The following is a 17,157-nucleotide window of genomic DNA, read 5'->3' as shown; positions in this document are numbered from 1 at the left end:
GGGCAGAAAGGATTTTCCCTTCGACAAAGAAGTGGGAAGAAGCCACCACTGAAGAGAGGTTTTGGCTGCCAGTGAAAGAGACGTTCCTGTCTAGGGACGTCGACCTCCTGTCCCATTTGCGGAGAATGTCCCATTGAAGTGGACGCAGATGAAACTGCGCAAAGGGAACTGCCTCCATTGCTGCCACCATCTTCCCTAGGAAGTGCATGAGGCGCCTCAAGGGGTGTGACTGGGTCCGAAGGAGAGAGTGCACCCCTGTCTGCAGCGAACGCTGTTTGTCCAGTGGAAGCTTCACTATCGCTGAGAGAGTATGAAACTCCATCCCGAGGTAAGTCAGTGATTGGGTCGGTGTCAATTTTGACTTTGGGAAATTGATGATCCACCCGAACCTCTGGAGAGTCTCCAGAGCAATGGTCAGGCTGTGTTGACATGCCACCCGGGAGGGTGCCTTGACTAGGAGATCGTCTAAGTAAGGGATCACCGAGTGGCCCTGAGAGTGTAGGACCGCCACCACTGCTGCCATGACCTTGGTGAAGACCCGTGGGGCTGTCGCCAGGCCGAAAGGCAGTGCCAGAAACTGAAGGTGTTCGTCCCCGATGGCGAAACGCAGGAAGCGTTGATGCTCCGGTGCAATCGGCACATGGAGATAAGCATCCCTGATGTCGATTGAAGCTAGGAAGTCTCCTTGGGACATCGAGGCGATGACAGAACGGAGAGATTCCATCCGGAACCGTCTGGTTCTCACGTGTCTGTTGAGCAGTTTGAGGTCCAGAATGGGGCGGAATGATCCGTCCTTTTTTGGCACCACGAACAAGTTGGAGTAAAAACCGCGACCACGTTCTTGAATGGGAACGGGACTCACAACTCCTTCTGCCTTCAGAGTGTTCACCGCCTGAAAAAAGTGCATCAGCTCGCTCGGGGGGGCGGAGATGTTCTGAAGAAACGAGTCGGAGGACGAGAGCTGAGCTCTATCCTGTAACCGTGCGACAGAATGTCTCTCACCCATCGGTCTTGGACATGTGGCCACCAGGCGTCGCAAAAGCGGGAGAGCCTGCCACCGACCGAGGATGCGGTTTGGGGAGGCCGAAAGTCATGAGGAGGCCGCCTTGGAGGCGATGCCTCCGGCGGTCTTTGGAGGACGTGACTTAGACCGCCATGCAGAAGAGTTCCTCTGGCCCTTCTCTGACCTGTTGGACGTGGAGGAATGGGACCTGGCTGAGGGCCGAAAGGACCGAAACCTCGATTGAATTTTTCGTTGCTGAGGTCTGTTTGGTTTGGACTGGGGTAAGGACGAGTCCTTTCCCTTGGATTGTTTAATAATTTCATCCAATTGCTCGCCAAACAAACGGTCGCCAGAAAATGGCAAACCGGTTAAGAACTTCTTGGAAGCAGAGTCTGCCTTCCATTCGCGTAGCCACATGGCCCTGCGGACTGCCACCGAATTGGCGGACGCTACCGCTGTACGGCTCGCTGAGTCCAGGACGGCGTTCATGGCGTAGGACGAAAAGGCCGATGCCTGAGAAGTCAAAGACACAACTTGCGGAGCAGAGGTACGTGTGACTGCATTAATCTCAGACAGACAAGCTGAGATAGCTTGGAGTGCCCACACGGCTGCAAAGGCCGGGGCAAAAGACGCTCCCGTGGCCTCATAGATGGATTTCACCAGGAGTTCTATTTGCCTGTCAGTGGCATCTTTTAGTGATGAGCCATCTGCAACCGAAACCACAGATCTAGCCGCCAATCTGGAGACTGGGGGACCCACCTTAGGACATTGAGCCCAACCCTTAACTACGTCAGCGGGGAAGGGGTAACGTGTGTCAGTAAGGCGCTTAGTAAAGCGCTTGTCCGGAAATGCTCTGTGCTTCTGGACAGCATCTCTGAAGTTAGAGTGATCGAAAAACGCACTCCGTGTACGTTTGGGAAACCTAAACTGGTGTTTCTCCTGCTGTGAAGCCGACTCCTCTATAGGTGGAGTTGGGGGAGAAAGATCTAGCACCTGGTTGATGGACGCTATAAGGTCATTTACTATGGCGTCCCCTTCAGGTGTATCTAGATTGAGAGCAACGTCAGGATCAGAGCCCTGAGCTGCGACCTCCGCCTCATCCTCCAGAAAGTCCTCATGCTGAGACCCCGAACAGCGTGATGAAGCCGGGGAAAGTTCCCAGCGAGCCCGCTTAGCCGGTCTGGGACTGCGGTCCGTGTCGGAGTCCTCCCCGTGGGACCTAGGTGTCACCCCAGGAGCACTCTGCTGCACCGACCGAGAGGGGCCTGGGGGCGATGAACTCACAGTGCCCGGGGCCTGTGTGACCGATCTGGACTGCAAGGCTTCTAGTATCTTAGCAGACCATCTGTCCATAGACTGAGCCATGGATTGTGAAAGCGACTCAGAGTTTCTCAGCCAAAACTGCAAACTCTGTCCCTGCCACCTGGACAGTGGAAGCCGGCGGTTCTACCTGAGCCGAGGGTCCCACCAGTGCCCGAGGCTCCGGCTGAGTGAGTGCCACAGGGGCCGAGCATTGCACACAGTGAGGGTAGGTGGAACCTGCAGCTAACATAGCCGCACAAGAGGTACAGGTTGCAAAATAAACCTGTGCCTTGGCACCCTTGCTCTTTGCGGACGACATGCTGTAGTCTCCTCTGAGAGTGATCACTGAGGGTATATAGCCAAAAGCAAAACAATGCGGCCGAACAGAGAAAATGTATACAAATATATATATATATATATATACACTTCGGCACCCAAGGGGGGCCAGCACCGGGTAACCGGTGTGGCTTACCGACCGCCCAAAGCGGTTGTGTGTCCACCAGATTCCCTGCCTGGGCCTCCCAGAGCTGTAGAGCTCGTTCTGAAATCCTCCACCGGCAGAAGTGATTGTAAATATGGCTGCCAGAGCTCTCAGGGGAGGAGGGAGCCGTGGGCGTGACTAATAAAGTGCGGGAATCTGGTGCCCCACAGTGCTCAGTGAGGGGGGAGGAGAACACCTAAGTATGCTCCAGCCCTCACTGCCGACGTCCAGTCGACCGTCCTGCCTTTACCCCTGACTGGCAGGCCCGGGGGCGGGAGTTATGGTACTAGGCCGCAGAAGCCGGGGACTAAATTTAATAACGCGGCCGGCAAACAGGCGCGGTCGGCGCGGTAGTCCCGGTTGTCACAAAAAAACAGCAGCCGCTGCAGCGTCTGTAACACAGGCGCTCCATGCACCGTCCCCAAGGGGACACAGAGTACCTTATAGATGCAGGGCCTGTCCCTGATGATACTCAGTCTCCTGTCCGTCAGATTCCCCCAGGGGCTGCGGAGGGAGCCCGGTCCCAGTGAATGGTGACCGGTTAGGATCCCACTTCTCCCAGAGCCTCTAAGGGATGGGGAAGGAAAAACGGCATGTGGCTCCAGCCTTTGTACCCGCAATGGGTACCTCAACCTTAACAGCACCGCCGACTTAGTGGGGTGAGAAGGGAGCATGCCGGGGGCCCCGTGGGGGCCCTCTTTTCTTCCATCCGATAAAATCAGCAGCTGCTGCTGACTAAAATGGGAGCTTGAGTGAATGTGTGCCTCCTTCAACACAAAGCATAAAACTGAGGAGCCCGTGATGCACGGGAGGGTGTATAGGCAGAGGGGAGGGGTTACACTTTTTAAAGTGTAATACTTTGTGTGGCCTCCGGAGGCAGAAGCTTTACACCCAATTGTCTGGGTCTCCCAATGGAGCGACAAAGAAATGAAAAATCAGATGAGAATGCATGTGTGGATGTATGCCTCCTAAACACAAAGCAATGAACTGGCTAGATCTGGTTATCCAGGGGGTGTATATGCTCAGATGGAGGAGCTACACTTTTTAGTGTAGTACTTTGTGTGTCCTCCGGAGGCAGAAGCTATACACCCCAATGTCTGGGTCTCCCATAGGAACGATTAAGAAACAAAATGTAAATACCACCATTGCTTTTTTTTTTTGCTTTGTTTTTACCATGACCTGGTATCATGATTCTTCGGGTCGGGGGGATTACAGTGGTATTATTTTAATGGCTTAAACAAAACAACAAAAAAAACCAGAATCTTGCAAAAACACACCAAAAAAAAAAAATAAATAAATAATATTTTTAATTTTTTTTGTGTGCGTTTCTTGCTTTAGATTTTATGGTTACTACTTTGTGTACATTTTGGAGATGATTTGATCAATTTTTATTGCATCCTAGGGGTGGAGATGCAGCGACTGAAAAACAGCAATTTTTATTTCTGTGTGGCACTTATGGTAGATTATGGGCTAAATTTAGATTTTGATAGATTGGACTTTTATTAATGCAGCAATACCAAAAGTGCTTGGGGGGTCCCTCATCTAATTGGTTAAGCAAGGAGATGGTAGGAGGAAGGTGCTGGCTGTAGAACGGCTCCTGAGCCCACTATGTACACTGCACATGGATGTACCGTGTTTTTCCAAAAATAAGCCCTAGCCGGCATTTTTAGCATTTTGAGAGCAAGGCTTAAATATAAGCCCTACCTGAAAATAAGCCCTAGTCGTAGTTCAATAACGAAGTGTCCATGCAGCTAAAAAAACGTTAAATATACTGCAGGACACTTCATTATAGATAGCGGACACCCCGCAATCATACTCACCAGACGCCGAGCGGGAGGACCTGCAGTGATCGCACACCCACACCCATCAGATCGCACATACACCCATCCGATCGCACACCCACACACCCATCCGATCGCACACCCACACACCCATCCGATCGCACACCCACACACCCATCCGATCGCACACCCACACACCCATCCGATCGCACACCCACACACCCATCCGATCGCACACCCACACACCCATCCGATCGCACATACAGCCATCCGATCGCACATACAGCCATCAGATCGCACATACAGCCATCAGATCACACACACACACACACACACACACACACACACACACACACACAATCACCCATAAGATCAAAAACACACACACTCACCACATCCAGCGATTGCGATCCTGAAACACAGTGCGGTGGTCCACAAGGACCTGTGGATGGAATGCTTACAGGACCTGTGACATGTGACTTCCTCCCACCCCTGCAGCCAGAGGCAATCTGTACCGCTGGATGTAGTGAGTGAGTGAGATATGTGATGAGTGTGTCTGTGTGCGTGCGATCTACTGTATGTATGTATGTATGTATGTATGTATGTATGTATGTATGTATGTATGTGAGTGAGTGTGCGATCTGAAGTATGTGAGTGTGTTGGCCAGAAGCAGGGGAGGACGGCGTGCAGCAAAGCTGCTGGGAGCACCCGCCAGAGATCACAGGGAGGACCTGGGAGCCACGCAGACATCCGGGGTCTGGTAAGTATGAGTCTCTGGGAAGGGGAGGGGTCTGCTTTTTTTGTTTGGGGGAGGGGGGGTAAACTTACCCCCAACCATGTTTCTTCAAGAATATGACCTACCCCAAAAATAAGCCCTAGTGGTTTTTTGGGGGCAAAAAAAAAAGTATAAGTCAGTGTCTAATTTTTGGAAAAATACGGTACAAGTCCTGGTGCAAGAAGGGGTTAATGTTGGGAAACATACAATGTCTAAAGGGATCCCCAGACAGATGGCAGATTTAGGCTTCTTGATCCACTTGATGAAGTTAGATTTACACAAAGGCTCCTATTCAATGGCAGCAAGCACAGATCTTGTAAATCATCAGGACATGATACACACCCTATAGACGAAATTTGCAGAACAGAAAACTTAAAGGAGATTGTGATTTGTTAAGTCTACAATTCTCAAAAAAAAAAAAAAGGAGGAGAAACATTTGGAAAGCTAAAACTGTCACTTTCCAGCTCACACTTCCCATATCCCATATCACACACACACACACACACACACACACACACACACACACACACACACACACACACACACACTTTATTGCATGAAATAAGTATTTGATCACCTACCAACCAGCAAGAATTCTGGCTCTCACAGACCTGTTGTTTTTTTTCTTTAAGAAGCTCCTACTCTGCACTCATTACCTGTATTAATTGCACCTGATTGAACTCATTACCTGTATAAAAGACACCTGTCCACGCACTGAATCAATCACACTCCAACCTCTCCACCATGGCCAAGACCAAACAGCGGTCTAAAAACCATCAGGGACAAAATTGTAAACCTGCGCCAAGGCCGGGATGGGCTACAGGACAAAAGGCAAGCAGCTTGGTGAGAAGACAACAACTGTTGTGCAATTATTAGAAAGTGGTAAAAACATAAGATGACCGTCAATCTTACTCGGTTGGGGATCCATGAAATATCTCGCCTTGTGAGGTAAGGATGATTCTGAGAAAAGTCAGGAGTCAGCCGAGAACTACACAGGAGGATCTGGTCAATGACCTGAAGACAGCTGAGACCAAAGTCTCAAAGATTACCATTAGTAACACACTACACCGTCATGAATTAAAACCCATTAGGGTATGCAAGATCCCCCTGCTCATGCCAGCACATGTCCCGGTCCATTTGAAGTTCGCCACTGACCATCTGGATGATCCAGAGGAGGCATGGGAGAAGGTCACATGAGACCAAAATAGAACTTTTTGGTATCAACTCTACTCGCTGTGTTTGTAGGAAGAAAAAAAGATGAGTACATATCTGTATGCTGGAGCTTACATTTACAATTGCAGGTCACCTATTGAAAAATAAGGAAATCTCTGTATTGCTTGTCAGCACACTCCCCAGAATGTATGTAAAGGATGTGTACACCTTCGCACAATTTTTTAAAAAATCTTCATTAGATTCCCAAGTACGGAGTTAATCAACTTTCTAAATAGTTTTCTTTTAAAATGTTTTACCAATTTTCTGATGCTGAATGTCTATGAAGTCCTTTATTTAGCTGTGTGTTTTTGCAGCAATATTAAAAATCCAACACAGCTCCTATTCCCGACAGCTCTCTGTGCTGTGCCCCTCCCTTCTCTCAGAATTAGAGGTAGCAGGAGACTGGACACTATGAGTATCCATAAACCTTGGTGGATTAAAGTTTGGGGACCCCTGATTCTTCCCCAACAGATGTTAGAGGAGATAAGGATCAGCAAGTCTGATTGCGTTCTGCTGATCCTTTAGCTCCCGGAGAGGTAGCCTGCCGCCAAGGAGCGCTCCCGGAGAAGTAGGCTGCCGCCAAGGAGCGCTCCCGGAGAGGTAGGCTGCCGCCAAGGAGCGCTCCCGGAGAGGTAGGCTGCCGCCAAGGAGCGCTCCCGGAGAGGTAGGCTGCCGCCAAGGAGCGCTCCCGGAGAGGTAGGCTGCCGCCAAGGAGCGCTCCCGGAGAGGTAGGCTGCCGCCAAGGAGCGCTCCCGGAGAGGTAGGCTGCCGCCAAGGAGCGCTCCCGGAGAGGTAGGCTGCCGCCAAGGAGCGCTCCCGGAGAGGTAGGCTGCCGCCAAGGAGCGCTCCCGAAGAGGTAGGCTGCCGCCAAGCAGCGCTCCCGAAGAGGTAGGCTGCCGCCAAGCAGCGCTCCCGAAGAGGTAGGCTGCCGCCAAGGAGCGCTCCCGGAGAGGTAGGCTGCCGCCAAGGAGCGCTCCCGGAGAGGTAGGCTGCCGCCAAGGAGCGCTCCCGGAGAGGTAGGCTGCCGCCAAGCAGCGCTCCCGGAGAGGTAGGCTGCCGCCAAGCAGCGCTCCCGGAGAGGTAGGCTGCCGCCAAGCAGTGCTCCCGGAGAGGTAGGCTGCCGCCAAGGAGCACTCCCAGAGAGGTAGGCTGCCGCCAAGGAGCGCTCTCTTGTGGAGAAGACAGGAGCGCTCGGCAGAAGGAGCTCCTGTGTATGAGAGAGTCGGGAGAAGACACATACAGGCCGGACAGTTTACTATTGTGTATGGGGCCCTTAGCATATAGTTGCTCATCAAACAAATAGTCATAATGGATGAATAAGTGATTAATAAGGGGAATGGCGTACAGAAATGATTAGCAGGGAGGAACACATGGGAGGGGAGGGTGTGTAACTGTCATCAAATGCCACGCTGGAGAATGTATATATCAGGGCAATGTTGAATTACACTGCAGCTTAATGACCCCCGACGAGTAAAACTACAGGAAACACGTAGGGTCATTAAATATAACAGCCATTAAGAAAGAGGAATAGAAAAAAAAATAAAAAAAAAAAAAAGAAAGAATGAGGCAGGAGCGAATCTGGTCTCATGAAAATAAATGAGACTAACAGAAAGCAGACCCCTCCATAATAAATGAGGGCCATTAGGTAGAAGCATCTCGTCTATATACAATAAAGCCAATCCTCATGTGATAGAGGATAAGGACTAAATAAGCCTTGAAAAATCGGATCTAAATGTTACTGCTGTGACGGCAACATTGCATGTATTGTCAAAAACACCAATTACACAGTGTACATTTAAATTGTAATAGCTCTGTTTTAAAGGAAACCTGTCACCTAGAGAAATGATATTTATAGGGGGCAATCTGCATGTTAGTGGCGTTTAAAAAGGACTGTTCACCAGTCTGACCCCCATCATGGAATAGTGGATGCAGAGTTGAATAAAACTTATTTTCTTGTTTTGATTTCTCATCTCATAAAAATGTTCCCAGAGAAGGTTAGAAGAGGATTTCTCTTCTGAGACATGTAATGACACCGTCGTTGTCTTCCACGAACTCTGCAGCTACTGTGCAGAGCAAAGCCCAGCTGTGTGTCATCACAAACCCCACCATATCACTCACTGCAGTCAGTGTGTGGTATGGTGGGGGGGAGGAAGTAGAGCAGAGCTGTGTATCATCACAAACACCTCTAGCAGCTTTCATCTCATTGCAGTCAGTGTGTGGTATGGTGCGGGGGGGGAAGTAAAGCAGAGCTGTGTGTCATCACAAACACCTCCAGCATATATCACTCACTGCAGTCAGTGTGGGGCATGGTGGGGGAAGTAGAGCAGAGCTGTGTATCATCACAAACACCTCCAGCATATATCACTCACTGCAGTCAGTGTGTGGGATGGTGGGGGGGGGGGGGGGGGGAGTAGAGCAGAGCTGTGTATCATCACAAACACCTCTAGCAGCTTTCATCTCATTCCAGTCAGTGTGTGGTATGGTGGGGGGGGGGGGGGGAGTAGAGCAGAGCTGTGTGTCATCACAAACACATCCAGCATATATCATTCACTGCAGTCAGTGTGGGGCATGGTGGGGGAAGTAGAGCAGAGCTGTGTATCATCACAAACACCTCCAGCATATATCATTCACTGCAGTCAGTGTGGGGCATGGTGGGGGAAGTAGAGCAGAGCTGTGTATCATCACAAACACCTCCAGCATATATCACTCACTGCAGTCAGTGTGGGGGCATGGTGGGGGAAGTAGAGCAGAGCTGTGTATCATCACAAACACGTCTAGCAGCTTTCATCTCATTTCAGTCAGTGTGGGGCACGGAGGGGAAAGAAGAGCAGAGCTGTGTGTCATCACAATCTCCTCCAGCATATTTCATCTCACGGTAGTCAGTATGGGGCATGGTGGGAGACGTAGAGCAGCGCTGTGCGTCATCACAAACAGCAGATTTCAGCTCACTGCAACCTGATTTGCATACAGCTTCTATATTAAATTTCTTATGACTAGCCCATCTGATATCCACAAAAATGTTGTAATTTATATTGGGGGATAAATGCCTATACAACTATTCCACTACTTTTATGAGTAATAAAGTGGCTTTTACTGAACATATCTGCTGACTTACAAATATAAGTATATAGCGCCACACCAAAACCACAAAAATATAAGGACTCGACCTAGAACGAACGTACCTGGAAGCACAATAGACTGGGCCTCATCCATTTGATTACTTTAACCAATTTATCCTTATTTATGAGAAATTCCTCAATAACCTGGAAGAATGGAGAAGAAAAGTCACGGCCCCATCTCCAGGATAAAATCCTACAGTCAAAACAGAAGTTGTCTCACCTCGGGGTACGGGAATCCCTCACGTTTCTTGGCTTTCCTGAAGACAGAGATGGAGACTACAAGAATTTAAGATCGGTCAGGACCAAAACCGTGCACTTAAAGTGAAATAGGACAAGATCGAAATACAAGATTCACAGTGCAAATTCATTCCATGTGGATTTAGGAATGGGGGGGGGGTGACAAACAGCCATTTTTTCGCTCTCATCTGCAATGATAACGTAAAGGGGGCACCACTTAAAGTAAAGGGGGCACTACATAAAGCGGCCCACCTTGGGTGCATATTTTTTTTTCCATAAATGCATTATTTTCGGATAAAAATTATATTTTGCAATTAGGTTTCATTAAAGGTTTTGCACCTTTTGACTTTTACAAGCTTTTTCTTTTCCTGCACATTCAACTTTGATGTGTTTTGTGGTCATAAACAAAAAATAGAGTTACCATATTTTTCGGATTACAAGACGCAGTTTTCCCCAAAAAAATTTGGGAGAAAAATGAGGAGTGCATCTTAAAATCCGAATATAGCTTACCGGGAGGTGGAGAATTGGCGCGGGGTCTGTGCGGCCGACTGTCTCTCTGTGCGGGCTGTGTGGAGCAGGGTGGTGCGACGGGCGTCCCAGATGCTCTGGCTTCAAATGATGGCACAAGGAGTTGGCATGTGCGCAGATGGAGCTTTCGGCTCAAGATCTTGTCATTGAGCTGAGAGCTCAATCTGCGCACGCACTGCTCCGGGCGCCATTTCTTTGAAGCCTGCACCACTGACAGAGCATCTGGGACACCCGCCGCACTGCCCTGCTCCACACAGCCAGCACAGCTTCCACTACCAGCACAGACCCCACCTGCACCCCCCTCTGCCTCCTGTGACTCCGCTCTACAACTGCTGCTGCCTCCCCCTCCTGTAAGACAACACCAGAGTAGAAGACAAGACGGACCTCATTTTTTTTATCTCTAAATTTATGGTGCGTTTTATAAAACGAAAAATACGGTACTAACTCTTCCATCAGCCCGTCAGACTGAGCTCCCTGAAGGATTCCTAGTTAGCTAATTTTGCAGAAAACAACAGGCAGTACAACACAGAAAAAACAAACAGTGAAACATTTTTAATGAAACCTGATTTTTAGCCACAAATGAATGATAGAGATATATCTATCTAGCTATATCTATCTATATCTATCTATCTATCTATCTATCTATCTATCTATATATATATATATATATATATATATATATATAGTCTCCAAAGACCTATTTACACGAGCCATTTAAAGATGCCGCCAATCAACCAACAGATGAGCAGTGTCAGTGGATTGTATAATTTATGCTGCCATGAAAATGATTGTTTTTGGCAGTACACCGCCATGTGTAAACAGGTTGCCAATGCCGGTGTAAACAGGCCATTACATGAGCCCCAATTCACTTGTATACGGTCGATTGGCCCCTGTACATGCAGCTGTACGTACATCTTAAGGGTATATTCCAGGGAATTGTTCTTCTTTTCTTGCTCGGCCTTGTGCCAGTCACAGGGGCAGGAGTAATCGTAGTCATGAGGCTCGCAGTATTTCTCGCTTGCACAGAATTTGCATCCTTTCCGCTCGTGTTCTTTAGTAGAACCTAAAATGCAAAAGATGAGAAAATGTCAGTTGTGCAGAAGACAGTCATGTCGCGCATTAAATGAGAATTCAGGAGCAATTTTTTTTAATAACTCTGCATTATGCAGTTCCTCTGCTATTCCTCCTGGAAAAGTAGACGAAACTTGATAATCAAGAGGAGTTACTGAACATATTGGGATTTCATGGGGAAAGCTGACATGTCAGGATTGGTGATGGGTTTTCTAACTTCTTCTAGACCTCCTGACAGATTAAAATATGAGACTGCCCTGCACAGGACTCTGCTAGGAGAATGATATCGTAGAGTCAACATCTGCATAGAGATCTGATGCATCAGACACAGCCAGACTCCACATACAGAAGGCAGAGATGGTTATAAACTGGTTGCTGTATACTAAGTATAGTGCAGTGTCTGCAGTTTAGGGAGCACTGAGGGCTCTTCCTGCTTCCGGTTATGTGAGCGTCAGATGGCGGGAGCCAGTAGGTGCTGCTTAGTCTTAGTATAGGCAGATCAGCTCTGCGCAGCAGCGAGGAGGTTCAGTTTGCTCTAAGTTCCCACAATGAATATTTGCTGCAGTTTTGAGGTTGCTTATTTCTGTTGAGCAAAAAAGCTGCATTGTCTGGTAATTCCAGCAAAATGGAGGGAATTTATAAAAATGTGTTTGATTTGCAGATTTTCCCCATAGACTTGAATGAGACAAGGAGATTCCACAGTTTCAAAAATGTAAAATACCGAAATTTAGCGAAGAGGAGCAGAAAATCAGCAACGTCAAAAGCACAACAGATATTCATCCTGGGAAATTAAGGGGGCTTTACACGCAACGATATCGCTAACAATATGTCGTCGGGGGTCACAGAATTCGTGACGCACATCCGACCTAGTTAGCGACGTCGTTGCGTGTGACACCTATGAGTGAGTGTTAACGATCAGAAATACTCACCTAATCGTTGATTGTTGACACGTCGTTCCTTTCCCAAATACCGTTGCTTGTTCTGGACGCCGGTTGTTCATCGTTCCTGAGGCAGCACACATCGCTATGTGTGACACCCCGGGAATGACGAACACCACCATACCTGCGTCATCTGGCAACGAGGTGGGCGTGCCGGTAATGCGGCTGGTCTCCTCCCCTCCACTTCTATTGGCGGGCCGCTGTGTGACGTCGCTGTGACGCTGCACAAACCTCCCCCTTAAAAAAAGAGGTTGTTCTCCGCCCGCAGCGACGTCGCTAGGAAGGTAAGTACGTGTGACACTTCCAAGCGATATTGTTCGCCAAGGGCAGCAATTTGCCCGTGACGCACAAACGTCGGGGGCAGGTGCGATCGCTAGGGATGTCGCAGCGTGTAAAGCCTCCTTTAGTCTCGTAGGGTCTAATATAACAGCAGGAGTTAGAGGAAATTCGGATTAATTAAAATGCATTTAAATGTTGAAATGCCCCCAAAGGTCTTTTATAGCTTTATAATGGAAAAGGGCACAATGTGAAAAAAAAAGAGGAAAAAAAAAAAAGGAGGAGGTAAAAAAAAGGAGAAAAAAAGAGAAAAAAAGGGAAAAAGATAAAAGGAAAAAGAAAAAAAGGAAAAAAATAATGAGGAGGTAAAAAAAGGAGGTAAAACAAGAGGGAAAAAAAGCCACGAAACTCCTACCCCTAATTAAAAAAAAAAAAAAAAAAAAAATTCACCAATATAAGAAAGTAGGAACCCACAATTTAATGTCACTTTGTGGACTTAAGGAAAAAGAAAAAAAAAAAAATAAGTGAATAAAAGTGAATTTTTATTTTTTTTCATTTACAATTTCCTCTGATGAAAACTTTAGATTTCTTAATAGGAGTCAGTCACACTCCGATTAATAGTATTAATAAAGGAGACTAAAGGGTGCTATACACGCTGCGACATCGCTACCGATATATCGTCGGGGTCACGTCGTTAGCGACGCACATCCGGCGCCGGTAGCGACATCGCAGCGTGTGACACCAAGGAGCAACGATCGCAAAATCATTCAAAAACGTTGATCGTTGACACGTCGTTCCTTTCCTTAATATCGTTGCTGCCACAGGTACGATGTGGCTCGTCATTCCTGAGGCAGCACACATCGCTATGTGTGACACCGCAGGAACAGCGAACATCTCCTTATCTGCGTCCACCAGCAATGCGGAAGGAAGGAGGTGGGCGGGTTGTTACGTCCCGCTCATCTCCGCCCCTCCGCTTCTATTGGACGGCTGCTGTGTGACGTCGCTGTGACGCCGAACGCACCTCCCCCTTAGAAAGGAGGCGGTTTGCCGGCCAGAGCGACGTCGCAGGGAAGGTAAGTGCGTGTGACGGGTGTAAGCGATGTTGTGCGCCACGGGCAGCAATTTGCTCGTGTCGCACAACCGACGGGGGCGGGGTACGCTCGCTAGCAATATCACAGCGTGTAAACTACCTTTAAGCCCCTAAAATAATCATGTTTGTACTATAGACGTTACTGTCAAAAGAGACTTGTATGTCTTATGTAAATCGCGGCTCCTCGTTGCACCGTCAGCGGTGGCCACAGCTCCACGCACCGTTCTCCTCTCATCTCGCACAGGGCGGGAGCTCATGTACCTGGATGGCAGCAAACAGTGCAGTGAACGGTTTTTTTTATAGACTTCGCGCTCATTGCAGGATCATCAAAATGTTTCCTCCACTGGTAAAACCTAAAACAAGAGAACAGAACCGTGAACCAAAGAGAACAGGACCAAACCTCACAAGCCTACAGCCCTCGCTGTAAGGTCATTCATCCGGTTTACGTTCTATAACTAAGTATTATGTTGTTTTGTAAATACCCTTTAAATAGTTATTCCTATCCTTAGGCTGTGTTCACATGTTGCGGTTTTGTCTTTTTGCACTCTCAATTCAATGGTGAAATTACGCTACAAAAACACTTATAAATGGACATCCTGTTTTTTTTTCAAAAACGTATCAGGTTTCCATTTCAGCCAGCAGCAAAAAACCAAGTGCGCGTCTGTGTGCAGGAGTTTTGTGAAATCTCATAGCTTTTGCTGGCACTGTAAAAAGCAGCTTCTAATTTGCATAAAACGTATGGGGGAAAAAAAACAAACAAAAAAAAAAAAAACACAGGCAAAAAATGCAGCAAAAATGCAACATGTGAACATAACCTAAGAGGGAACCTGTCAGCACCTTTAACACCAGGGAGGTTCTTCTAACCACATACTGATGGCATCTCCTGCCATGTCCATGTGAGCGTTCAGCAGGGGATTTTTTTTTTTTGTTTTCATTTTTTATTTTTTTTTTAGTTAAACTTTTCCACAATGACAAAAAAAAAAATAAAATCTGATATTTATTGAAACAAAAAAACAATATTCTGGACATGCCATAAGAAAGAAGCCATCTCACCTCTGCAGAACACTCTCCCCATTGAGTGACTTCATGAACTTCATGGCCAGGTCTCTTCCAACGCCAGGTAAACCCTTAAAAACAAAACAAAAAAAAACCCAAAATGTAGCAAAATCTGCATGTAACAGATGAGGAAAAATCATCAGCAAATCCGCCAGGTGTGAACATTACCAATCAGCGGCGTATCAACTTAGGCTACAGAATTAGAGGCAGATTTCAACTTTTACAATGAAAAAATAAAAAAAAAAAAATCTACTTTTCAGTAGAAAACCTACAATTTGGTGATTGTCTGAAGCTGAAAAATCTCACAAATAAAGGGAATTTTGTTTACTTACCGTAAATTCCTTTTCTTCTAGCTCCTATTGGGAGACCCAGACAATTGGGTGTATAGCTTCTGCCTCTGGAGGCCACACAAAGTATTACACTTTTAAAAAAGTGTAACCCCTCCCCTCTGCCTATACACCCTCCCGTGCATCACGGGCTCCTCAGTTTTGGTGCAAAAGCAGGAAGGAGGAAACTTATAAATTGGTCTAAGGTAAATTCAATCCGAAGGATGTTCGGAGAACTGAAACCATGAACCAAAAGAACAATTCAACATGAACAACATGTGTACACAAAAGAACAACAGCCCGAAGGGAACAGGGGCGGGTGCTGGGTCTCCCAATAGGAGCTAGAAGAAAAGGAATTTACGGTAAGTAAACAAAATTCCCTTCTTCTTTGTCGCTCCATTGGGAGACCCAGACAATTGGGACGTCCAAAAGCAGTCCCTGGGTGGGTAAAAGAATACCTCGATAAAAAGAGCCGAAAAACGGCCCCCTCTTACAGGTGGGCGACCGCCGCCTGAAGGACTCGCCTACCTAGGCTGGCATCTGCCGAAGCATAGGCATGCACCTGATAGTGTTTTGTGAAAGTGTGCAGACTCGACCAGGTAGCCGCCTGACACACCTGCTGAGCCGTAGCCTGGTGCCGCAATGCCCAGGATGCACCCACGGCTCTGGTAGAATGGGCCTTCAGCCCTGAAGGAATCGGAAGCCCAGAAGAACGGTAGGCTTCAAGAATCGGTTCCTTGATCCACCGAGCCAAGGTTGACTTGGAAGCCTGCGACCCCTTACGCTGGCCAGCGACAAGGACAAAGAGCGCATCCGAACGGCGCAGGGGCGCCGTGCGAGAAATGTAGAGCCGGAGTGCTCTCACGAGATCTAACAAGTGCAAATCCTTTTCACATTGGTGAACTGGATGAGGGCAAAAGGAAGGTAAGGAGATATCCTGATTGAGATGAAAAGGGGATACCACCTTAGGGAGAAATTCCGGGACCGGACGCAGAACCACCTTATCCTGGTGAAACACCAGGAAGGGGGCTTTGCATGACAGCGCTGCTAGCTCAGACACTCTCCGAAGTGATGTGACTGCCACTAGGAAGGCCACCTTCTGCGAAAGGCGTGATAGAGAGACATCCCGCATCGGCTCGAAAGGTGGTTTCTGAAGAGCCGTTAGCACCCTGTTAAGATCCAGGGTTCCAGCGGACGCTTGTAAGGTGGGACTATGTGGCAAACTCCCTGCAGGAACGTGCGGACCTGCGGAAGCCTGGCTAGACGCTTTTGAAAAAACACGGAAAGCGCCGATACTTGTCCCTTGAGAGAGCCGAGAGACAAACACTTGTCCATTCCGGATTGAAGGAAAGAAAGAAAAGTGGGTAAGGCAAACGGCCAGGGGGTAAAACCCCAATCAGAGCACCAGGATAAGAAGATCCTCCAAGCCCTGTGATAGATCTTGGCGGACGTTGGTTTCCTGCTTGTCTCATAGTGGCAATGACATCTTGAGATAACCCTGAGGACGCTAGGAGCCAGGACTCAATGGCCACACAGTCAGGTTGAGGGCCGCAGAATTCAGATGGAAAAATGGCCCTTGAGACAGCAAGTCTGGTCGGTCTGGAGTGCCCACGGTTGACCCACCGTGAGGTGCCACAGATCCGGGTACCACGACCTCCTCGGCCAGTCTGGAGCGACGAGGATGGCGCGGCGGCAGTCGGACCTGATCTTGCGCAACACTCTGGGCAGCAGTGCCAGAGGAGGAAATACATAAGGCAGTCGAAACTGCGACCAATCCTGAACTAATGCGTCCGCCGCCAGAGCTCTGTGATCTTGAGACCGTGCCATGAATGCCGGGACTTTGTTGTTGTGCCGAGACGCCATGAGGTCGACGTCCGGCGTTCCCCAGCGGCAACAGATCTTTGAAACACGTCCGGGTGAAGAGGACCATTCCCCTGCGTCCATGCCCTGGCGACTGAGAAA

At 48.3% G+C, this 17,157-nt stretch overlaps 1 protein-coding gene across 1 annotated transcript in view; it reads right to left on the bottom strand.

Moving 5' to 3' along the window:
* The window catches only part of GEN1 (GEN1 Holliday junction 5' flap endonuclease), an 86,627-nt gene that overhangs the window by 21,518 nt on the left and 47,952 nt on the right, over positions 1-17,157 (bottom strand). Inside the window, 5 exon segments of the mRNA XM_075341577.1 lie at positions 9,737-9,817; positions 9,894-9,930; positions 11,351-11,501; positions 14,075-14,166; positions 14,867-14,940. Coding sequence (XP_075197692.1) covers positions 9,737-9,817; positions 9,894-9,930; positions 11,351-11,501; positions 14,075-14,166; positions 14,867-14,940 — 435 coding nt within the window.

The sequence above is a fragment of the Anomaloglossus baeobatrachus genome, chromosome 3 (genome assembly GCF_048569485.1).
Source record: "Anomaloglossus baeobatrachus isolate aAnoBae1 chromosome 3, aAnoBae1.hap1, whole genome shotgun sequence".
Classification (NCBI taxonomy): Eukaryota; Metazoa; Chordata; class Amphibia; order Anura; family Aromobatidae; genus Anomaloglossus; species Anomaloglossus baeobatrachus.
The sequence above is the reverse complement of the archived record's forward strand: the minus strand, read 5'-3'. Positions and strand labels throughout refer to the sequence as shown.